The following is a 25,939-nucleotide window of genomic DNA, read 5'->3' as shown; positions in this document are numbered from 1 at the left end:
TAAAAAAAGATATACTGGCACTAGAAAAGGTTCAGAAAAGGGCAACTAAAATGATTAGGGGTTTGGAACGGGTCCCATATGAGGGGAGATTAAAGAGGCTAAGACTCTTCAGCTTGGAAAAGAGGAAACTAAGGGGGGATATGATAGAGGTATATAAAATCGTGAGTGATGTGGAGAAAGTGGATAAGGAAAAGTTATTTACTTATTCCCATAATACAAGAACTAGGGGTCACCAAATGAAATTAATAGGCAGCAGGTTTAAAACAAATATAAGGAAGTTCTTCTTCACGCAGCGCACAGTCAACTTGTGGAACTCCTTACCTGAGGAGGTTGTGAAGGCTAGGACTATAACAGCGTTTAAAAGAGAACTGGATAAATTCATGGTGGTTAAGTCCATTAATGGCTATTAGCCAGGATGGGTAAGGAATGGTGTCCCTAGCCTCTGTTTGTCAGAAGATGGAGATGGATGGCAGGAGAGAGATCACTTGATCATTGCCTGTTGGTCCACTCCCTCTGGGGCACCTGGCATTGGCCACTGTCGGTAGACAGGATACTGGGCTAGATGGACCTTTGGTCTGACCCGGTACGGCCGTTCTTATGACTATAAGGAGTGTTATGCTGTGGAATAGGCTTCCGAGGGAGGTTGTGGAATTCCCATCATGGAAGGTTTTTAAGAACAGGTTAGATAAACGCCTATCAGGGTGGTCTAGGTTTACTTAGTCCTGCCACAGTGAGGGGGTTGGACTTGATGACCTCATTTCTATGACTCTGAACATATGCATTGCTGATCACAGCGTATAACTACAAATAAGCCACAACATCCTCAGATCAGCAAGGCCAGTAGACATTACAGTTTTAACTGGCCCACTTGTTGATCCAATTAAGCATTTAGGATTACATGGGGTCCCAACCCAGGCACTCTAGGGGTGAATCAGAGCTACCCTATCCCAGCTGGAGCACAAGGAGGTATAGTGCCTTTTGGGACAGGGGATAGGGTAGGGATGTAGCATGGGCAATCCAGGTGAGAGAGGGAGTTAGGAGGAGCTGCTTCTATTCACATCCTCCTTCTCTACACGAGGGGAAGGAGGAAAGAAAAAAAAAAAAAAAAAAGCACACAGAGACTACTTCAACCACTGGCATAATGTAGCTTCTGGGGAGTGGCCCTGTAGCTTCCCCAGTGGCCGGAAGGCATAATTCTCTTTTTTCCACTCCTGTCCCCTCTGCCAAGCACCTGGCCAATGCTGCTTGGGGCCAGGAGCTGTGCTGTGCCTTTGGCCATACGGATTCCCCCCCCCCCCCCCGCATGTCTTACTGAGGCTGGAGGACTTGGGCTCAAAGGCTTCTAACAAGAATGATGTGGAATGCAGCAGTTTTGCTTGTCAGAGGCTCATGGGAACCTCTCATTAGGTTTCAGCTCAAGGGGTGTGTTCTCTCTAGATTTCAAACAAATCCACAAGCTCCAAGCAAAACTCAGCTGAAACCACAACATTTCGCCCGCTGTTGAGTGGAAACATACGATATCTCCAAGTTTCCCTCGGTTTCCACATGGAACCATTAGCTGACCCAGATTCACCTGGCTCAGCGGCGTGCACAGGAATCAAAATTTGGCTGTTTGGAGGAGCTGCCTCACCCCCTGCCCCACACTCCCCGGCGGCCAGAGGAGCTGCGTCTCCCTCCCTGCCCCCATGGCCCTGGGGCCGGAGGAGCTGTTATCTCCCGCTCTGGCCCGGGGCCAAGGAGTTGACTCTCCCTGCTACGGCAGATGGAGCAGGCTCTCACCCGACAGCCAGAGGAGCTGCCTCTCCTTGCAGTGGCCCCGGTGGAACTGGCTCTCCCTCCCTCTGCAACCCCAGTTTGCTGTCCCTGGCACCAGAGGAGTTCTGTGCCCCTGCTGATTGGGGGGGGGGGGGCTGTGCCCCTGCTTGCCTCCCCTTACGCACACCCCTGGCTTGTGCACCTTTCAGTGAATCCCAGGTTGAGTTTCCAGTCTGTAATGAAAGACTTACACTTATACCTGCCGTTTTCCTTTACACGCAAAGAGCTGTCTGCACTTCCACAATAAAGTCTCCCTGAGCCAGGCTCTCAGTCCTGTATAAGTCAGGAGTTACGTTATACAAGAGGAGAGAAGAAGCAGGTCCGCTACCTTAAGGATGTACAGTTGGCTACCAACACTGACTCCCAGATAAAAACAGGACAAATCAATCTCAGCTAGGAAGTAATTTAACTGTCTTGCCTTCCCCCCACGAGCACATGCTATTTTGTCAAGTTAAATTAGTGCAAAAATGTGGTGTTTATGGAGTGCCAGTGTTGTTGGTACTGTACAATAAATCAAACAGAACAGAACATTGCCCATGCCCCTTGCAAACCAAACAAAAATAGCATGTAGACATCAGTGCCCACCCAGTGACCAGATGCCAGGCTTATTTCTTGTAAAATCCCTGCACATTTCTTTCTAGAAGTGTCCTTTTGGCTGTTGGAGTAACCCTGATGGCCTCCATGGTCGAAGAATGTTTAAGGAAGGTTTAAAGCAGTCAGTAAAGGAGTTTCCTGCACAAAGGGGGGAGTGGAAGGAGAGAAACGTAAAATGCTACAATTTCAGATACTTTTTGTGTGCGCCTTGAACTGAAAATAGTCTATGAAGTGTATTGATCAGCTTTGTTTCCTTGTAGATAACTGCATAGATTGGTTTGGGTTTTTGGGTAATGCCATTATAGCTTAAAAAAAAAAAACAACAACTATAGAGACATTATCTGTGATTATACTAATGCAGTTAGTAAAGGAATTGAACAGATCAGTGCAGATCTGAGAGGTTTATTTGGATTGGAATCAGACCTTGAACAAGTTAGTCATCCAATCCTTCCACCTGCAGTCATGGCATGGTTTCTTATAGGAACCCTAAACCAGTGGTTCTCAAACTAGGGCCGCCGCTTGTTCAGGGAAAGCCCCTGGTGGGCCGGGCCGGTTTGTTTACCTGCCGCGTCCACAGGTTCGGCCAATCACGGCTCCCACTGGCTGCGGTTCGCCGCTCCAGGCCAATGGGGGCTGCAGGAAGGGCAGCCAGCACGTCCCTCGGCCTGCGCTGCTTCCTGCAGCCCCCATTGGCCTGGAGCGGCGAACCGCAGCCAGTGGGAGCCGCGATTGGCCGAACCTGCGGACGCGGCAGGTAAACAAACCGGCCCGGCCCGCCAGGGGCTTTCCCTGAACAAGCGGCGGCCCTAGTTTGAGAACCACTGTCCTAAACCATCTCTGATAGATTGAGAGGCAGGCCTAGCCTCCAGCATCAGTCGTGAAAGTGACTCCACCACCTCCTTTGGCACCTCCTTCCTTTGCCTGGGGTTATGAAGTACTTCTCCTGCTCAAACCCCACCCCATTAGTTCTTGGGCAGGGTGACTAATGAGAATAAATGGCTCTGTCTGCCCTGTGATATCCCTTTATGTATTTGTGGATAGCTCTTGAATAAAAAAAGTAAACTAAGTTTCATTTGTGTTCCTTGCAAGGCCAGTGCTGTTTCAAACAGAGGCATGCAAGCAAGCCCATCCCCTTTCCAAAATGGCCTCCCTGGACTAGCTTAGTGGTAGGTAATCCAGGACAACCACCTTCTCACCACAGATGAGCTCCCTTGGGTGGTGCTGAGCTCCTCCCGCACAGACAGTGTCAAGTGCCTTCATCTCCCACTGAAGAGGGGTTGAAGACACTCAGCACCTCTCAGGACTGGGCACTAGAGTAGGTCACTTTGTAATCAACTACAGCCCCGCCAGTGGTGTAGACTTATGGAGGCAAATCCTGGCCCCATTGAAATCAATGGCCAAACTCCCCATGACCCAGTGAGGCCAACATTTCACCCCAGTTCTCAGCATCCGGCCCAAGTCAGTGCCCACAGAAGTCAATGGAAAGACTCCCTTTGACCTCAATGGGCCTTGGACTAGGTGTCTAGTGTAGAGAAAATGTCCTCTCAGTCACCAAGAGGAAAGCAGAGTTCTAGTTTGGTTTGTTCTAGTAGCTTCAATTTCTGGACCCTAAAAACGTAATTAGGAAAAAATAAAAGATGGGTCACTAATAAAATATCACTGCCATTCCCCCCGCCCCCCCTAAGCCCATTGCCAGGCTATCAGTGACAGGTTCTTCTGGCAGCATCACACATCACAGCTTTCTCATGATTCACACTATACAATATAGCTCTTAGTGCTACTTGAGCATCAAGTTTCAGGGGCCATAACACAGCCATATTTCATCCTTCACCAGGTAGGTTTGAAGGCAAATGGAGAATTCGTTTCACTGGCTGGTTGAAATTACTCATACTCCCAAATGCCTGGCCCTAGGGTCAACGATCACACACCCAGCAGAGGACATGGAGGTCACGTGTTGGTCACAGAATAATGGTCAGACTGTGTTTACCCTATTAATAAATGGCACACGGCTCAGCTGTCGAGGCAGCTGTCAGCTGGTAAAGGAAGGAATTTTATTGCAGGTGGTGAAATGACTGTCCCTCATTTCCTAGCCCTTTGTCTCAGCAAGATGTAGACAGGTGTGGAGAACATTCATTGTCACCCTTTCATTTGTCCTCAAGAGAAAAGGAAGGGCTGTCTCTTCTTTAGAGAAATATATTTTACATCTGGAAATTCAGCAAATAGAAGATAATTATTTAATACTATAGAGATCCCCCTTTTTCAGGCATGTTAAGCTTTTGAAGTAGGATACACAGATCCTTCTCTAAATCAGTTGTTGTTCATCTCTCCCTTACTTCTGTGCCATCTGGCAGCATAAAAGATTAAAGGTTGTGTGGGATTTAACCACATAACCACTGGCTTCCATGAGAATTGGGAGGCTAAATACCATGCAAGTCTGAAGATTTTCAAGGCTGTCTAGGGGATTTAGACATATCAGGTGGGATTTTAGATGTGCCTAATTGATTTAGGAGCACAGTGACTGTCAATGGCATCTATGTTCCTAGCACCCATAGGTGCTTTTGAAAAGCCCACCCACCGGTCATTAATTTTGGTGGAACATGTGTGTCTAAATCCCCTAGACAGTTCTGAAACATTTCAGTCCACATGTCCAAGGAGCACTGACCTGTCTCCTACTCAGAAGTTTCTCTCACACCGTGCACTCAAATGCCTTATACAGTGGGAAAGTCAAAGATGCAGCTTTCTGGTTACCGAGATTCATAGGTTAAATGCCTCAGTGCTGTAATGTGACTCCACTGCTACAGACCATGCAGTGTACTTGCTAATAAGGAGGCTCTGGAGCAGCAAGACTTAATTGAACAGCTTAGATACAGCAGACTACTGCAGGATGTGTTCTAAGTGCCCATGATTAATATGCACACATGGCACCAAATCATATTACAGTTCTCTAACTAAACTCCTATCTCAGAGCTGCCTCTGCATTTACTTCCTATTACTTATAGCACCAGCTGTGTGCACGTAAATAGAAGGACACTGCAGCATGTACTTATCTTGAAGAAATTTAGTGGGGGAGTATTCTTGAACAGAAGAAATGACAGAGCACCTCACAGCCAATTAGTTGTATCATGATTTACTGTATTTGCTCCAGCCAGACTTTGAAATAGGCCCAGCAGCATATTTTCCAAATATTTTAGGTTGCTTTAGTAATTGATACTATTGTGGAGGGGGACAATTTCTAAGACAGCAAGGAGGAGCAAGTGTGTGTGTGTGTGTGTGTGTGTGTGTGTGTGTGTGTGTGTGTGTGAGAAAGATTTGGGGGTTACAGTGGATTGCAAATGGAATACGAGTCAACAATGTGATGCAGATGCAAAAAAGCCATATTTTTATTTATATTTCATATTCAATAGTATCAGTTACTAAAGCAACATAAAATAGGAACATATATTAGCCTTTTTTGCAAATGCACCATATTGTTGACTCATATTCAATTTGTGATCCACTATAACCCCCAAGTCGTTTTTGGCAGTACTACTACCTAGCTAGTCATTCCCAGTTTTGTAGTTGTGCATATGTGTGTGTGTGTGTGTGTGTGTGTGTGATTATATTATATAAGGGGAGGGGGGGGGCAGGGACTAAGGCCTCTTAGCCAGTCAATGAAGTCAGCAGAGCTGTGTGTGAGTGCAGGAGTCCATCTCAAACAAGAGAGGAGTGGTCTGAAAACAGGACTGGGAACAAGGAATGCCCAAGTTCTAAAAGGAGACATGACACCCTCTTGGGGGCCTTTTCCACATCCTTTACTCTTTCTGCCTCAGTTTCTCCATCTGTCAAAAGGAAATCATAACACCATGGATACTTGCCCCCTTTTGAGTCAGAAGAGTTAAGTTTTTCATTAGCTAAATGGCCAAAATGTATTGAATTTTAAAGTTTCAAAATTTGGGGGGAAATTGTTTTTAATTTTGAAATGTTTTATGTACCACCCTCACCATCTCTAATGTATGTAATTCTACAGACACCAGGACATAATGTATGTAATTTATTGAACTGGCAAAAGTAAATTACACTGCGCAAGACAGGGAACAAAGTATTGTTGGAAAAACATTCACTTCAGAATCTCAGCCCAGCAGCATAGCATGAAAGTTATTGTTTAAACTTTTCCATAGAGGCCTCTCCTAAGGAAATATATGACAAGTTTCATGAAAGAGCCAAATTTAGATGTAAATAGAACAAAATATTTCTGCTAGCAGATGCATATTTCACTTTGGCATTCAGTTTTTCATCCACGTACCAGTCCTGCTGCCCTCTATGCCTGGAACTACCCTCTTCACCTTTTGTGCCAAATAGCTTTCCCTCCTCCATTCAAATCCCTCCTCATAACACATCTTCTTCCACAAAGCTATCAACTGAAGATAGGGGAGATTATAAAAAAACAAAACCTGTACACCAGTCCCATAGGTTCAAAAGCATGAGTCCAGTCCCCCAAAATCATGAAGTTTAAAAGAAAAGAAAAAAAATTATCTTGGGGTCTTTTGGGTGCACTTGTTCATGTTTCCAAGCTTTTCTCTGCAATGGCGAGGGCTAGAAACTTGCTTTCTTTTTAAACGAAAGTGGAGATTCTCATGCAATGATGATGATGATGATCCCAGCAGCTGAGGCCTTAACAGAAACACCGAAGATCACGAGACTCATGATAAAAGTCATGCCAACACTTGCGTCCACATGGTCAAACAATGAAGATGCAAATTCTGCCATCATGTGCTCTTGCAATGACTCCACTGTATAACGTTTGTAAGGCGCAGATAACGGCATAGTACAAAAAACATGTAATACAAGGAAGAGCAAAATAAACCTGTATATAGGAATCTGTACTGGAAGGAAAAACAACATTCATGATCCAATTTAAAAAAGACACAAAAAGCGTAACACCAAGTGACCTGGGACAAATATCCTCAAACTTCTCCCTAATTACCTGGTCACTAGCAACAGTAGGTTTCACTAGTAAATGTATCATAATAGCAGGATTTACAAGTTCCTACAGATTACTGTAATCATACTTAAAAGATCCCAAAAGTAATTGCCATGTGACCTGTGCACTGTAGTTCAGAAGACATCAATAACCATGCATTTATCTTGTAATGGTGTGGCATTTGCCATGTAATTATCTTGCCGTGACAATTATCAACCTAGAATTAAATAGTCAAGAATTACCATAATAATATTAAAGAGCAGTTATAGGATATTATGTGTCCTGTAATTTACATGGTTTCCCAGATAAGTTCACCCATGGGTACACTTCTGCTCAGTGAACATGAAGTCAGATATAGCCCACTGTTCTCCCATATAAAGCAACCCAGCAAAGCTCCTCAAGCTTAAGTCTCAAACTCATCCCCTGAAATCAGGATAGAAAAATAACCAAAGACATTTTCTGGCTTGGGAGATGAAGGCTGAATCTTGCTTTTTCAATTATTATCTGTTAATCAGCATCAAACGTATCATTATTGCAATCATGTAAATGCATTCCTTCTTGCGGAGTACTTACAGTTTTCCAGCAAAAGGCTGCATTTGCTGAGGTTTACTTAGCTATATGAAATATGTCTAAGCTGTTTCAGTAGAGAGTGTCTTGAGCTGTAATATTTGAGCATGGATTTCAAATATTCCACAGGACTTGCTGGAGGTCAAGGAGTCAAGGCTCTAGACTGGGCCCATATCTAATTTATGCATTTTGGGACCAATGTTCCTGGTGAAATCAATAGATTTACTCCCATTTACCTCACCTGGAGCAGGAGCAGGCCACTAGTAGCACTAATACTTAGGGCCAGTTTCTGCCATGCTTCCCACATGGAGTTGTTCCTCACTCCATGCAGAACCCCATTGTAATCAGCTGGATTACTTGCTGAGTAAGATATTGCTCAGTGTGTATAAGGGAGGCAGAATCTGTCCCCTAGGGAATAAGAATACAGTAAATCTAAGTCTGCAAGTGGTATATACAAGATCACTTGGTGTCTGGCATTTTGGAAGACATTCCTTGTATGCATTGGACATGGTCTGTCTCCTCCTTAACCAGAAACATTGTGGAACCTAGGAACACAGACTGACCCAAGACCAGCCTCCATAGTGAGCCTTCAACCTGGCACCATAAATCAGGTCCATGTCCTTCTGCTCCCCTTTAACAATCATAAGTGCATTCAGAGGCAGAACAGAGAAAAAAAACCAAACACTATTCCTGAGCCCTGAAGCCCAAGCTATTTCAGAATTCTCCCCAGTCCAAGAGTGGTATGTTCTACCATTATCACACATAGGATCATCAGATTCATCTTTCAAGATTTATGGCCCACTCACCAGGATGCATTGTACTCAGCCCCATCACTTCCACAGTCCACCATGAAAAGGAGATCTGTTCCATAGACTCCTCGATAATTAGCACTCTGTGCCTGGTTTCCAGATCCCCAGTTCCAACTCAGAGTTTTACCCCGTTGCTTCAGAACGACGGCATGTGCCAGAGGTATTTTACTAACTGCAGTCCTTTAATTTTCCATGTCTATGCACATTCTATTGCTACCTTACTGAAGCTTTCAGACTTCCTCTCTGTTGGCTCGTGTATCACGTCTAACACATTACTAATATCTTTAGTTTTGGCACCACCACGTGACTAATCAAGCCATCAGCGCCTGATAGTGTGACACCAAAAGTAGACAGGCCGTTCCTGAGGTCTCCTGGTTGCTGGTAGTTCACTGAGCCTCCTAGTAACCAAAATACAATGGCCTCTATGCTTTTCCTTACTCCTCTGTGTGAAGGGGAACAAAACCATTCAGAAACCCCTGTGCAAACTGTGATGAGGTAAGGTGCTATACAGAATGCTTCCACGGAACCGGCCTTTCCCTCTCTGCTAGATAATTCACATATGTCACTGAGCCACATTTACATTGTCCAGTCTCATTTTAATGGGGCTTCCACCTTCTCTGGATGTTTCAGACATTACTAGACATTTATATTGAAAAGGCCTATTGGACCATCCTGTGCATCCATTGCCAGATTGCTCCCTAAAGTAGCCAATGATTGTCCAGTCTATTTTCATATTACTCAGATGTTGCCATTTCCACCCCCTCTCTGCAGCAGCTAGTTTAATAGATCTCAGTCAGGAAGATCCTTCCTACTATTAAACCTAACTCAATTATTGCTCAACTCCCAGTTATACCCCTTGCATCATCCTAAATAGTCCTCTCCCTCGTGGGGCCCAACTCACTATTGCCCTCCATCTGCATATTCCTTTACACCAGTGCAAAGTGTAAAATGCCAGAATGGTAGCGCTTTGCACTGGTGTACGTGTCTATATAATAGACAGGACAACCTGCATATTTATGCCCTTTGTTTATCTGTAGATTGTTGTCGTGTCCCACTCCACTTAAACTTTTAGTGCTTGTCTAAATAATGTCTAATCTTTTCCTTCCTCCAGCCCCTTTGTGTTTTGGAGCTCTTCCTTCTATTCCCTCTCAATTGGCAAGGCCCAGTATTACAGCTATGGCCAGACCTGGGTGCTCTTTAGAACTAGGTACTTACAGGACTTTAATCATCATAGCATCTGTCGCCTGACCGTCATTATTGGTTTTTATGCTCACAACACTTCTGTGAGGTAGGGAAGTTCTATCCCCATTTTACAGAGGAGACTCTGGGTCACAGAATAAATTAAGTGACTTGACCAGGGTCACGCACAGAGTCTGTGACTAAGCCAGAAATTGAACCCACGTCTCTCGTGTTCCAGTCCCATACCCTGTGCACTAGATCAGCCTTCCTACTTGTGTATCCTCACTGATTTCATGAATAGAGCAAAATGAAAGTAGTAAATGCAACTTCACACCTGATTCTCAGAAACGATACAAGAACTCTGCACTTCCCAATCACAGCCAACAAGCAGCAGCGTGCTCTGAGCATATATGCATTTGACTTTCAAGATCTGAACATGAACAGCAGCAACACATGTACAGTATTCGGCTAAGGAAATATTTTTTTAAAGGCACCTGAGCTACAGAGGCATATGTGGGGTGTGAAGTCAAGAGGTCGGGCCATGGAGCATTTAGAAGGATTATGATATTTATTAACTGTGTTTTAACTTTAAACTGATGCCCTGCCTGACTTAGGTCCCTTGTCTAAGTAAGTCTCTCGGTCAATAAGCAGGAAGCTTCCAGAGCAGCTATTGCTGTTAACAACTTTATCATCATGCAACAAACCATCCCCCAAAACTTATTTGCCGTATGCATATTGATGTTACACCACGGTGTTAAACTGACTGCAGCGCTGTCCTCTTACACTGGACCTTGCTTTTTGAAGGGGATTTAGCAACTCTATAGCACTGTCCAACCAAGGACCTCAAAACATTTAGCATTAATTAAGCCCCTTTGAGCTAGGAGAGTGCTAATTCCTTACGTTTAATTTAGCAAGAATTCCTCCCGGGACTGTAAGGCGACATGCCCCCAGGGTAAAGCGTACGCTACCACCCTCATGCAGCTGAGGAGGCGTGGAAGGGAGGTGGGATCCTAGCCTTGCTCATGCCTCTCTGGGAAATCTAGAACCACAGGCAGCTCTAGACATGCAGTCCTTGCACTCCCTCGTGGGATTGCAGCTGACTTGTGCCCAGGGAAACAAAGGAGTAGACAGAGGAAAGGCTCCTTGGACCTTCCCCTTGATGTAACCCCCCACCTCCAAGGTCAGAGAGAATTCCTCCCTCAGGTGGGGGACATCATGCTATCCATGCTCTGTATTTGAAAGCGGTAAAGTACGAGGTAGGAGAGGAGTTGTTTATGGAGGACAAGGAGGCTTAACTAGGGAGTTAAGTAGAAGATAAAGTAGGCTAAGTATTAGGGGAAACTTCCTAACACTGAGACATGACTCGTTCTCCCTAGGGAAGCGGTGAAAGCCCCATTGCTTGAGTCACTTATAACTAGTCAGGAGAAAACCCTGGAGAAGGCTCTGGGAGGGGAGCGAGTCCTGAACTGGCAGGGAGATGGACTACAGCAGATGACCTAATAGGTCTGGTCCATCTCTGAGGGCTAAGGCTCTGTGAAGATGGATTGTCTGTCTTGGGGAATGGAGGGGTGCAATTTAGCAGAGCAGTTTAGAAAAAAATAGTTTTCAGTGCTGCTTCGCAAGCATGTTTGGTGGGGAGAAACTACCAGATTCCATTTACAGTAGATTACACGGTTATGCTTTCTTTGAAGACACAGGCAACGATTTACTGTGTGACACTCCCCCGGCCACCTGCGGGAATTTGCTGTGCTTCTTCCTTCCCTGGTTTTAGCTTACAGGTGACAGAAAATTCCCCGCTTTGTCATTTTGCTGTCCACAAGTAATAAATCCCAAGACTGATAGAAAGGGGCTGAGGCGGGCACTCTTGGTATTTCAAAGCAGGGATCATCCATTTACCTTTACTCAGCAGAGGGGGGAGACTTTGCTTTTTCTTGGCTGTGCGTAACCTTTTAATTGGTCTGCCTTAGAGTATGTATGTGGTGTTGAAATACATCTTTCCTATTTGGGCCATACAAGAAAAACTAAGGTTCCTAATAGGTGATCCAGATGGCATTTATAATGCTTTAGGTTGGACAGCATTGCTTCACTTCCCACTCCCAAATTGTTGTAAAGTGCTGCCATGTCTCACCTCAGAGCTGGCTGCATTTCTGTGGTGAATAAAGCAACCTACTGGTTCAATAGTTCATAGGGCACTTTAGAGCCAAAGGCCCCTCTCCTCATTCCACTATCCTCCCATGAGCCACATTCGATTCTTTCACAGCCTACTGGGGGGTCGGCATCCCGCTCAGCACACCTCAGGACCGATTGAGCGGCTTTCTGGTTGGCAGACGTTCCCGAAACCGCCCTCCTTAGTCTTAGGGAGGAGGGGAGGAGCTTATGCCAACTCAAATATAGATACTGAAGTGTGCTGCTGAAGCCTGAAAAAGGCTTCAGATTCCTTCACTTTGGCACACCTGCCTCTTTCCCCTCTAGCCCTCTGCAGAACTCATCCTTCTGCTGGAAGCGTGCAGGACGGCTCTCTTTAGTGACTCTTACTGTGCAGGATCGTTATGCAGGAGACTTCAGTGGCCTGTTAACTGAATCTGATGGGCAGGAAAGAGCATTTTACTTAGCTGGGTTTCAGCCCTTCTTAAAAACTTAGCTCACAGAACGTACGTGGTCACGTGTTTCATGTTTTATACCTGAAGTAGCTTTCCAGGCACAAGGAAACAGAGCCTGCTGGCAGAAGATGCCGAATGAATGAGGCCACAGAACCCGCCCAGAAGCAAAATCCAGTTCTCTGTGGCTTTCAGAGGTGTGAGTGGTAATGAGTGATCCCATTTACACTAGTGTAATTCTACAGGACCTAAATGGGATCACTCCACATTTATACAAGTATAAAACTGGGCAAAATGTGGCCCGAAACCGGTCTATATTAGTGGAAAGCTCAACGCATTTGGAAACCACTTTTAACGGAGGCCCCGTCTATGCTACAACTGGGTTTTTCTAACCAGCTGGCAACGCAGTGGTGATTTCCAGGCTCATTGTGTCTCAGTGATTTCCAGATCAACTGTGCTTTGTGCACAAGTAGAGAGGATTGTTTTCTAACTGATAATCATGCAAATGGAACCAGGGATCAAAATGTCAAGCTGCTTTCGGTCTAGTACATGCCTCAACAGCAGCAGTAAGAAGTTCCTCAGGACCAGTTCTGCCCTAGCTCTTGTGCAACCACACTGTCTTCAGTAGATTTACATAGGGTTCGCTGGAATTTAGTAAACAATCCTGTCGATGATGCACAAGGAGGAATAAAATCCAGCTCATACACATAAGTGTATTGGCTGACAGCCTAGCAGAAGTTGAAGATATTCCGATACGAGTGACACCTTATAAGAAGATAGCGCAGATGGATAGATTAATAGTAATCAAAGCTTATTTTTGTCACTAACGTCAGCAGTCAGGGATTCTGATACACAGTGTACAGCTCTTGGGTAACAAGGTGCCATTCTGACATAGTCGTTTCTCACATTAGAACGATACTTCTACATAGGAATTGCCAGACTGAGTCAGACCCAAGGTCGATCTAGTCCAGTACCTGTCTCTGGCAGAGGCCAGCACTGGATGCTTCAGAAGAAGGTGCAAGAAACCTCACAAGAGGTTGAGATGGGATAATCTGCCCCCCTCCCCCGTGAAAGTCGTGTTGTAATCCCTAATAGCTAGGGATTGTTTTAAGAAACTGCAAGTGAAAGCTGTAAACTTGATATAAGATTATTCTTACATGTTCAGGTTGAAGCTTCTCAGGGGACTGGGAAACATGAAAGCCAAGAATTACTGGCTGTTTTCAAATAGCTTGTGGATATAGCTTGCAATATGCATTATTGGAAAAACAAAGTCTCCTTTTCTGAACAGCATTTGGCCCATTGTTTTGGGGTTACCATTCTGCTTGGCATGCATTTATAAAGCCGCTCTGGTGGGAGTGTGGTCACTGCGAACGGTTCCGTCCCTAGGAAAGTCTTGGGTCTCGTCTGTAAAACGGACTGAAGTAGCCAGCTGCAAGTGGAAGCTGCTGCAATGTTATCCCGCAGAGATTTTTGCTGGCTGGCGGATTTCCAAAGCATTACATTACATGTCCACCCACCACCTCCTGGTTTGCAGAAAAACATTACAAAACAAGATGGAAAAGATAGTGTATAACAGCATGTAATTATTCATGATCTCTGCAAGTATTCACATATTTATTTAGATTTCAGTCTTATTAAACGCCACACCAAAGGAAGCCTATCCAAAGCTCTGGGAGCCCTCAATGCCTATTTAAGGAACAGAAGATGATTGGAGATACAAAGTAAAATTTAATCAAAGAAACAGCATTCCTTTCTCTCCTCCCCCCCCCCCCCCCCAACATTTGATGGCCTGTCGTGGCCAGCGCAGCTTAAAACTCCAATCACACTATTTAAGAGGAATATTTCCCTCGAGAGAATGGAAAGAAACAAAATGCTCTAGAAGGGACTTCACTTCCTCCAGTCGCTACTGTACTTCGGAGTTTATTGGTAAGATGTACAGATTTACTAACATGATGCATTAGGAACTTAAATCCTTTGTTTCTCTAAACTCTGCCCTGAAACCATGCCTGGGTTCCAATTTTTGTTAGCACTAGTTTTCATTTTTAAAATTGATTTCTATAACCTTGTTATGACAACCACGTACACGGGAGGTGAAACCTTAAACAAAGGCTGAAATAAGAGGAAAAAAACATACAGAGAGCCTATAAACGAGAGATACGACAGCACTGTTGAATCATTACAGGAGAATGACAGAGTGATGCGGCCATGTGATAGTATTTGATACATTACAAACAAGTTACTTAAATATTTGATACTATCTTTAAAAAAATAATCAGTCCATTCCTCAGCTTTACAGTTCTACTCAGACTCTCTCATCCTGGAGGATTCCAAAGTGCTCTGCAAATTATGGCAGCATTCCGGTCATTGTCCTGCTGAAGTCAGTGGGAATTTTGCCTGAGTAAGGACTGCGGGAGTGAGAGGAGATTTATACATTCAGGAGCACTAAAATGCAGCAATCAACTGATGCATTGCACACTGTGCAACAATGGGGTTGGATTGGGGGAGGAGAAAATTTTTGACCAAGGGCAAATGTCTACTCTTAAGAATAAGGCCATGGGCGCTTTAATGTCCACACGGAGATGACATGATCTTACTTTTTAAGGTCTCATCTAAAAGACCCATATGTAATAAACTGCATAAAATCTGGGGGAAGGGGGGGGTTTAAACTTTGGAAGGGCAGAGTCCAAACTTGCCAGGATTTGACCTTGTGGTTCCAGGCAATGTAGGCACATCAAGTGTGAGATTTAGATCATTGTGCCATCCTCTTCTGTCTCTAGTAGAAAGAACAAGAGGCGGGCTTGAACCAAAACCTGAACTTCAGAAGGGTTAAAAAAAAATAATAATAATAATAATCAAACCCTGCGTCTGAGTATAGATTTTACAAATGGCAGAACCCAATGGGATGAATTCAAATCCCAGATCTGAAACACAGAGCAGAGACAGGCCAGATTGCCTTCTTAAGTTCAACTAAATGCCACTGATGACCTAGACCAGTGGTTTTCAAGCTGTGGTCTGTGGCCCCCTGGGGGTCTGCAGACTATGTCTAAGATTTCCAACGGGGTCCGCACCTCCATTTGAAATTTTTTAGGGATCCACAAATGAAAAAAGGTTGAATACCACTGACCTAGGTTAACCTCCTGTAGAGCTCATTAAGGTGATGTTGATAGCTAATGTTATTAAGATCTGAAATACTTTGTTCTTATATTCAGAGAAGACTGAGGGGTAGAAGATTTTAGGAGAAAACTGCAAGATGAGGAGGAGCTTCCGAAAGCGACCATCCAGTTGTGGGGTGTTCCAGCAACAGAATGTCTGGGGAATTTACATGTGCCTTCATAATGCAAGTGGCTTCCTGGCTTTGGTTTAGAGCTCATGTGTCCTGTTTCCTTTCTACTCTTCCCTCAGCTCATGTGTTCTTCGGTCCAGAAAGCCCTATTTGAGGAAGAGGATCAAGTGAAGAAACTGCAGCAGAAGGTGGCAACCTTGGAGAATCGCAACAAGCAGCTCCGAGACCGGGTGAAGAAAGTCAAGAGGTCCCTCCGGCAAGCCAGAAAGAACAACAGGCACATGGAGCAGATAAACCGAAAGCTCAGTGAGAAGCTCTCCTCTGCAGGAGGCCAAATCCCACATATTAACTCTTTAAAGCAAGAGAACTCTCATGCTACCTACCTTAAAGTATAATGCAAGGTTTAGGGCACAAGCCAATGATATTGGTGACTTAGGGCCTGATCTCATGCTCCTTACACAGCCAAATACTCCAGTGGGAGTTTTGCCTGCATTAGAGTGCAGGATCTGGTCCTCACACCTTGTCTACACTGGCATTTGAACCATGTATGAAAAACAAATTGGAACTCTGTTTATATACAGTACTAGATAAGCAGGATCCACACTAGATTTGGCTGGACACTGTAGACTGGACCAAGCTGTCTGAAGAGTGTGTCCAAAGAGTCTGCTTGAGCCTTACGGGGATTGCAGCATCAATACACTTTGGCTCCATTTTCACTGCCCAGCCTAGCAATATTTGAAACCAGGTTACCTGGACCTGTGTCTAGGATCGGATCCAGCTCTCAGTCAATAGGCATCTTTGCACTGACTTCCAATGGGAGCTGAATCAGGACCATAAAAAAAGATTTCAGATCCAGTTTTCAAGCAGGCTTCAATTTTCAGGGTAGACAAGGTAATCTGTCTTGTAATCACTGTTTTAAGACATGATGGAGGTTGCTGGGCAACCTCATTTACCTAGGTTTAGATACTATAGAGATCACATCAATATCAACAGGGCATTAAGGTAGTTTATGTGTGTATATATTTTAAAATCCTATAGAAAATATTTTTATTACACATTTGATATAGTCTAATTTCTTAAAGTACGAAATAAATCCTGTTTCTTGGAGGCAGTCATCCCTTAAAATATATTTCCCAACATTCCTCCTTAGGCACTGCCAAAAGAGATTAGAAACTGAATTATTAAAATGGCTTAAGTTAAGGCAGCAATCTCATTGGTTGACAAGGATGCCAACCTTGTGTATATACACATCAGTTCATGGCTTGGAATTGGTTAGCCAAATCACCACTCTTGATATCAATATGCCATGGAAGAGTAATGAAAAAAAATAAATAAAGGAAGGCGTTCGGTGTATTTCCCCTTTTTGTTTTTTAATATTTATTTTATAATCCATTTACGTGACCTGAATACAAATACACTTAATATTTGCAACTTTAGGACAGAGGCAGACAGACTTTGCCCAACCAAGGGCAACACTGACAATTTGCCAGGGCTACACCTGACTTGCATAAAAATGACCAGATAGCAGCTTATCTTTATTCCAGAAATGTGGGCCATGGAGGTATAGGTCCCTGCATGCAATGCTTGATCTGAACCCCCAAACCTTACTAGACTATCCAGATCATGGCGGAACATTGCATGCTGGGACATGTAGTCTCCACAGGCTGCACCTCTGTACTGAAGAGAAGAGCAACCACAGGATGCATTGGGCTCATGCACCATCCTTGCATTAGGACCTAGAGGGAGCCTGTACCAGCTTTTATACAACCATTTGTATCAAACCAAGCTGAATTTGATACTTAACTGTTGCTTTGGCTTCTAGGAAGCAGCTGAAGCTTAATTATCTTCTAACTCTGCTCCGCTTGGAAACAGAAGCATATATTTTTCTCCTGAAATAATACTGGCATTTCTTAAAAGTCTGACTCTTCTATAAACTGCAGCAGCTTCAAATTGTCTGCCTGTCAAGTCAGCATAATTCAGGTTGAAATAGTACAGTTTCTGAAGAACTACTACAGACCGAAGGTTTTCTTAGCATCCTAAAAACCATCAAAGGATTTTTACTCAGTCAAAAATAAAATCCAGAAGAAAGTATCTAGGTTTTGTGTTGTTCCTATTTTTAAACTGTTTGAATAAAATTAACTGTTTTCTTGGCATTGGTACTAAAATTCTGTGTTTAATTTTTTTTAAATAAAAATGTTCCGTGTTAATCACGTATGTTAGTAAGGCTGATAAGATGTTACTAATACAACTAGATTGAAAATCACCTTGTCATTTAAAAATGACAATCAAAACAAAATTTTGCAGAATATTTTTGTTTTGGTCAAAACTTTGTTCATCAACAAAAATACTGAAATTTCTTGTTCTGTTTTGTTGGGGAAAAATACCATTCTTTCATTTTTAAACTTTTTTCCTCTTCTTTTCCAGTGGGGAAAAAGTACAAAAAAGCAGGAGTGTTTATTTCGCTCTAGGAATTTCAAACATTCATTGTATGTTTGATCAGTTGGTTGAATTTTTTGTTAAAAAAAAAAAAAAATTGTGCAAATTGAAATTTGAAAATTTTCACTTTTTTTTTTGGACCAGCTCTAAAGATGTGGTCTAGTGGCCTGAACACTGCACTAGGAGGCAGAAACTCCTTAGTTCTGATCTTGACTCTGATCCTTATCCTTCAGAATCATATAACTTAAACAAGAGTTTTCAGAAAATTGTGTGTGCACTTTGCACATGCAGACACATGCATACAATTCATGCCTTGTTTTTACATGGTTACTACGGTCACACTTTGAATCCCAATAACTAAATGTACCAGTTTAGGTGTGTAATTGTAGCACACATGATTCACAGAGTTAAGATCAGAAGGGACCATTAGATCATCTAGGCTGGGTGTAATTTAATGACCTGCGATATACAGGAGATAGATTACCCCCGAACTGAGCCCAATAACTCATGTAAATGATCTTAAACTCTACCTCATTCTCCCCTCTGTAAAATGTGGATACTACTACTTACCTATCTGGCCAAATAGTGAGAATTACAAACATTATCTAGACTTACTGAAGCGATACGTATTATTAAGCAGACTACATCGGAGTATGCAGATACTGGGAGATCCACATTTCACAAATACCCACTAGCTTCGTAGCTTGTATTACTTGTGAGATATGTGCATGTACTGTATTTAGTAAGGGCTGAAACATGGAGTCCAGTGATGTGTGTATGTCCCTGCATTAAACACAAATGCACTGTCACTATGCTCATGGTCATGCACTGTGGTTGCAAGGGGTACAGTTTGTAATGCATGTAATGATGGAAGTATTGTCCCTTTCCATCTGAGGAAGGTACCTGGTGGAAACATATAAAGCCAGATTGTGACGGGTCCTTGCGCAGGTACACAACAGTGGTGTAACATCCTGGCTAAGTGTGGGTGTCCATCTCCAGTGGGTGATCCACAGAGGATAAGAGCGTACTACTCCTACCAGTTAAAGGAAATACTCCTTTAGCTCAAGGAGTAAAAGCCGGTACTGAAGGTCGTGGGTTCTTTCCCTGATGGTTGTTAGAGATTGGAAGATTTGAAATCTAATGTGCAACTCCTTGGCTAAGTGCCAGATTATTACACGGGCACAAGGTGCAGGGTACAGGCACAAATGCAGTTCTTGGTAGTGGCGGTGTGCACACTAGATTTCAAATTCACAGTCTGACAAACCATCAGGGATAGAACCTCAAAAACAGTGGAAAGCGATTGTCTGCTGCCGCCACCTGGTTACGGTCGGGAGCTCACCCTCCTAAAAGCTGGAGCAACACCCCTCCTTCTGGGAGCACACCACTTTCTGGAAACACCTCAAGAGCAGTGCAAATTCTCCTTGTTTCCAACCAAAGCTCTCACATGTACTACATTTTGTGGGATGTTCTACATTTCAGTCAAATCAGGCTCCCTGTCTCACTAATTTAGGAAGTAATACATAGATGAGAGCACATCTCCCCCCATCAAAATATCCCTTAGCCTAGAGGAAGGTGCACTGGAATAGGATCCAGGAGACCACGAGGTCAAGCCTCACCTTTTCTACTGACTGGTGTTAATAATGTGCACCTCACACCCCTCTACTGTGGAGCCCCGGTTATAAGCCAGGACCCCATTGTGCTAGGCGCTGTACAAACACAGAACAAAAGGATGATACAGTTGCACCAGGTAACTTCCATTTTTCTGTAACTTAAATTGTGTTGGTGTGGGGAACAGCATGAATTGAATTTGGGGGTAGCTTGATCACTCTCTTCCTCCCCCTGACACCCCAGGTAGAGAACTCCCCTCACACACACACAATCCTTTAACAGCCAGGGCAGGGACCCCCTCAAACCTCCTCCCACATCTGTAACAAATTGAAGAACCATTTCATTTGATTCACACAGTGAGGCAAAAACCTTAACAATGGGTTTATGGTTTAAAATCAGGGCCGGCTCTAGGCACCAGCAAAACAAGCTGGTGCTTGGGGCGCAGGGCCGGCTCTAGGCACCAGCAAAACAAGCTGGTGCTTGGGGCGGCACATTTTTAGGGGCGGCATGGCCGGCGCCAGAATGCCGCCCCTAAAAATGTGCCCCGGCCGCCCTAGCTCACCTCCGCTGCTGCCGCTCGCGTGCCGCTGCTCGCCCTCCCTCCCAGGCTCTCAAACCTGGGAGGGAGGGGGAGATCCCGAGCGGCCGCGGCATGCGAAACAGCTGATTCGCGCGCCACTGCTCCCCCTCCCTCCCAGGTTTGAGAGCCTGGGAGGGAGGAGGCAGGGCTGGGGATTTGGGGAAGGGGCGGAGCTGAGGCAGGGCCGGGGGTGGGGTAAGAAAAAAAAATGGGGGGGCAGGCCAAAATTGTTTCTGCTTGGGGCGGCAAAAATCCTAGAGCCGGCCCTGTTTAAAATACATATGAAGTTTATCAGCTATGGCGCGGCGTGTTTCAAAACCCAGGTGTTACTTATATTTTGTCACGTCAGTGGTTTGTGTCACTCAGTCTTTGATCACATGTCAATGGTTGGTGACACTCGTCAGATTTGAAGGGGAGGCCACCAACAGAGGCCTGTACTTCACAGGCATGGACTGGCCCCTAGATCGTATAGCATGAAAGTTCCCCCAGATTTAGAGAACGTGTCTATTGACAGAGCAGAGCAAACCAAGTGAGCTGGATGATTCCCTCTCCTAAACCACAAGCATCATCATGATTTAACAACCCCACACAGGTGGCGACGAGCAAATCATGCAGCGAAGGAGGAGGATTTATGGAGGACAGTGTTAGCAGCTCTCTCTGGATTGCAGCAACAAAGAAATATAGGCAAGACAATGATTCCCATATGTCTGAATATTAATTTGGGGGAACAGCCACGCTCTGTTTCTGTGTTGGTTTATTTATTTTATTGGTGTGCGGGTGACAGAATAATTGTGTTCTGGAACTAGGGACAACAGTACTGCTTCTGATATCAATTGCACTCCACAGAATAATTCTACTCAGGTTAGATTTATCCTCTTGCAATGGAGATCACAATCTGGCCCAGTATTTTTAAGGTTGATCATAGATTCATAGAACTGGAAGGGACCTCGAGAGGTCATCTAGTCCAGTCCCCTGCACTCGTGGCACGACTAATTATCTAGACCATCCCTGAGAGGTGTTTGTCCAACCTGCTCTTAAAAAAAAAAATCTCCAATGATGGAGATGCCACAACCCCCCTAGGCAATTTAGTCCAGTGCTTAACAACCCTGACAATTAGGAAGTTTTTCCTAATGTCCAACTTAAACCTCCCTTCCTGCAATTTAAGCCCATTGCTTCTTGTCCGATCCTCAGAGGTTAAGAAAAACAATTTTTCTTTCTCCTCCTTGTAACAACCTTTCACATACTTGAAAACTTATGTCCCCCCTCACTCTTCCCTTTTCCAGGCTAAACAAACCCATGTTTTCTAGACCTTTAATCATTTTTGTTGCTCTTCTCTAGACTCTCTCCAATTTGTCCACATCCTTCCTGAAATGCAGCGCCCAGGACTGGACACAATACTCCAGTTGAGGCCTAATCAGCGCGGAGTAGAGCGGAAGAATTACTTCTTGTGTCTTGCTTACAACTCTCCTGCTAATACATCCCAGAATGATGTTTGCTTTTTTTGCAACAGCATTACACTGTTGACTCATATTTAGCTTGTGGTCCACTATGACCCCCAGATCCCTTTCCACAGTACTCCTTTCTAGGTAGTTATTTCCCATTTTGTATGTGTGCAACTGATTGTTCCTTCCTACATGGAATACTTCGCATTTGTCCTTATTGAATTTCATACTATTTACTTCAGACCATTTCTCCAGAGCATTTTGAATTTTAATCCTATCCCAATAAAACCCCAATTTCTCCTATTCACAGAAATATAAAGTCTCCCTGGGCCAGAGAATCCCCCATCACAGCGACAGAGGAGAAAGGTTTCCATCCCAAAAAGGAAAAACATCCAGAGACCTGAATGAAACATGACAGAACATGGATAGCAGATGAAACTGACAAAGCCTGTCAGCTGGTTCCAGCCATAAATCTAAGTAATTGCTATAAATTTCCATTTTCCCCCTATTTAACCACAAATTATTTTAATTTCAGTCACAGTAACTTTGATATTTCACCCAAGTTTTTCAGAGCACTTGCCATACAAAACACAGTTTCCAGCATCAGTTTTAGTCTAGGCACATTCGTGTTGCTAAAAATGATAAGACAAAGAGCAGCCGTGTGGTCCCGTGGGAATGAGGAGAGCTGTTATTTACATTACAGTAGCACCTAGAGGCCTCAATCCAGATTGGGCTCTCATTGTGCTAGGCACTGTACAAACCTTCGTAAGGCACAGCCCCAACCCCAAAAAACTTATAATCTAAATACACAAAGGGAACCAGGAGGCACTAAGAGATTAAATGATTTGCCCAAGGTCACACAGCAGGTTAGTGGCGGAGGTGGGAACAGAGCACAGCTCTCTTGAGTCCCAGTCCAGTGCCCTATCTACTAACCACACTCTCTAGTTGAGTTCCTATCCCAGTATTGCCATTGACCTGATGTATGACCTCGGGTAAAATCACTTCACTGCCCTATACCAATTTCTAAGGGGCCAAGGTCAATGTACAGCCAGCCTTCACACCTGGGGCCAACGAGAGCATCCCACATGCAGCTGTTGCCAGAGACAGATAGCGTCACATGCCATGGCTGACTGCCCTCTGATAAGATTTGCTGGTGGTCTGAGGGCTCTGCACTTGGCTGATGAGGCTGCCATAAATTGGCTTGGCAAGCGCCTCATCTGATAAGACGATAACCTCCCTATGTCCTCAGTTTTCCCAGCTGTGAAATGGGGATAGTGACACTGAAATTCAGTGACTTGTGTCATGCAGGCGGTCAGACAAGATGATCGCAATGGTCCATCCGGGCCTGAACATCTATGAATACTTCTCTCGATTCTGTGCTCGCTTTATGCTGCCTACATCCTTTAGATTTTGTGTCTCCAGATGTGTGCACCTCAGCTGTTTATACAAATTGTCTGAGTTCTGGAATCCAGATACCAGAACACCACAGATGCACTAACGAGATAACTGATAAGGCTAGAGCCAGTCGGAACACAGGATTTTTTTCCCCTGCTGAAAGTTTTGATGAAAACAAAAATATTTTCATTGCCATGCGTTTCCCGCAGAAAATGCCAACTTTTTGGCCCCAAAGTTTGGCTGCACACCAAAATATTTCAGCTAAAGCCTTTCCTGGTTTTGAGCATTCATTCCCCCCCCCCTCTTCCTCCAACAGAATATTGAAATTTTTCATGTAAAGCAGAAAAAAAAAATCCATCAAAAAACAGTTCTGACAGAAAATATGTGACCAGCCCTAGATAAGACCCTGCCCTGGCCCCATTTCTGTATGGCTAACTCCAGTAGCGAGACCCTATTCCAGAAGCTATTTACTATTGCAATTATGTTCTATTCCAACTGCCATCTTCCGAAATATGTTAGAGGTAGTATCCCCCCAGCACTGTTGTTTTGATTTGAGGACAAAGTGCTGTACAGAATTGCAAGTGTCAGTAGTATTATTTATTTCATCACCTTCTCCTGCATCTTCCTCCCCCGGGGGGGTGGGGAGGGGGAAATCACAAAGGTCCTGAATCACAGGTCTGGAGATTTTCATGTACATGGTATAAAACGGAGACAGTGCAGTAGGATCCAGCATACAATCAAATGAATGTAAAAATACGCTGACAGGGCAATCTGTTAGAACTGAGCATATGAGCTTTGCTAAGGGCCTGATCCTGTGAGGTACTGAGTGCCCGCAGCTCCCATTGACTTCAAGGACCATGCGGGATCAAGCCCTAAGAACTCTTGCATTCTATAGTCTCCTACAGCTACGCTGGGCAGAAGATGTAAATGAGCAGCACAGCAATTCAGCATGCTTTATTCAAGGGTAATGCTACAGTGGGCTACAGATTAGGGTTAGTTTTCACTGTGGAATAAACAATTACCCACGGCCAATTATATTTCAGCCACAGGCAATTATTCTAGCCCAAGTGTGAATCAAAGGAATTCTTTCTTGGTGGGTTTGAGAGTGAGAATAGGCATTTTTCCACAGGTATATGAAGTAGAGCAGAGGCTGGAGTTTAATAGCTAAGTGTTTCTCTTTTTTTCCATATGCGACACTGCATTCCACACAAGGCTGTAGTGGAACCAAACGAGCATGGCTTAATGGTTACAGATGGGTCTCCTGGGATGTCGTCTTCCTCCAATACTAATTCACTGTGTGAACTTGGGTAAACCATTTAACCTCTCTGCCCTTCAATCTGCCCCCTGGAAAATACGTACCTACATCCCCAGAAGTCCTGTGAGGCTTTCATAGTTCATCTCCGCAAAGGACGTTGAGGTCCTCAGATGAAAAATGATACTCATCTGCCCCAGGCAGCGACATCTACAAAAATGTCACCATTGTTGTCAGTAGAATCTTGGACAAGCCATAGGGGCCATACAAGTGCCCCATCTTTTGGCATGTGATCCATCTAGAGGCTTTCAGGTGTTTACAATCCTCTTTGTCCCTTGGCTGGTTGGCTCTCTCTCCACATAGAATAAAAGCGCCAATCTTGAGTGCAGCAAAATTGGATTCCTGCCTAGGGGAAATGTGATCCATCAGCAGCCATTTGTTTCCTCTTGCTTCTTCACTACCAGAAGTCATTAACAATTAGCAGCAGGCCCAGGAAGAGAGCAGCTAGGCCTAAGATGACTGCAGCTGGCACAGTGAAGAGAATGAGGGTCTAGGCAGCAATGAAGCAGCCACGGCTGGGCTGGGCCAGCTGATTCAGGCCCGCAGGGCTGTAAAATGGCTGTGTAGACATTTGGGATCGGGCTGGAGCCCGAGCTGTGGAACCCCGTGATGGGCGAGGGTCCCTGATCCCAGACTCCAGTCCGAGCGGCTCCCTTTCACCACATCAGCACCCCCAGCAGACAGGCGGGAAGTGACCTCATGCTGCATCTGTTACATGGCTGCTTCTCCCTTTGCTCACCTCCTTGTGCTGATCAATGGGCCTTGATCGGCAGCAGTCCTTTTACATCTCTCACTGGGGAGGGAAGGCAGTGCTGGTTTCCTGCTTGTGGAGTCACGTATTGCTTTCAAAGCCATGCCTTCCTAGAGCTGGAGGGGCATTTTTAATTAATAAGGGATGGTATCATAGAGAGATGTGGTTTCAAGTTGGGTGGAAGAGTCATAAGTGAAATGAGCCTGGTGGCTGTATTCTAATCCCCATGGATGCTTGGAATGCGAACGGAGACATTCATGCATCAGAATCAACTCAGAGTTAAAGGAAATAGTACTTGGCGCTTGGTTTTCATCCTCAAAGCACTTTACATATGTTAACTGAAATTAGTGATACCCTCAGAGACCAAGAGAGAGGCTACTGTACCAATCTCATCCACTGCAGAGAATAAGATTACACGGTTCCCTTTATGTTTAGTGATGCTCTAAACAATCAGCTTGGATCATCGTAAAATGGGCAAGTTTGTCCATGGTATAAAGCTACTGACAAAAGTATCATTACATGGTCCCAGGGTGAACGTGGTCCATCATGTTTAGTGTCACTGGAGCTAGCCATACAGAATTATTACTATATCTCCTTATTACCCCATATTC

At 44.4% G+C, this 25,939-nt stretch overlaps 1 protein-coding gene across 1 annotated transcript in view; it reads left to right on the top strand.

The window, feature by feature from the left end:
• CCDC3 (coiled-coil domain containing 3) overlaps positions 1 to 16,199 on the top strand; it is a 55,623-nt gene extending 39,424 nt beyond the window's left edge. The window contains exon 3 of the mRNA XM_065397456.1: positions 15,924 to 16,199. Coding sequence (XP_065253528.1) covers positions 15,924 to 16,199 — 276 coding nt within the window. The remainder of the gene's footprint in view (positions 1 to 15,923) is intronic.
• Positions 16,200 to 25,939: the final 9,740 nt, after the last annotated feature.

Source organism: Emys orbicularis, chromosome 1, assembly GCF_028017835.1.
Source record: "Emys orbicularis isolate rEmyOrb1 chromosome 1, rEmyOrb1.hap1, whole genome shotgun sequence".
Classification (NCBI taxonomy): Eukaryota; Metazoa; Chordata; order Testudines; family Emydidae; genus Emys; species Emys orbicularis.
The sequence above is the reverse complement of the archived record's forward strand: the minus strand, read 5'-3'. Positions and strand labels throughout refer to the sequence as shown.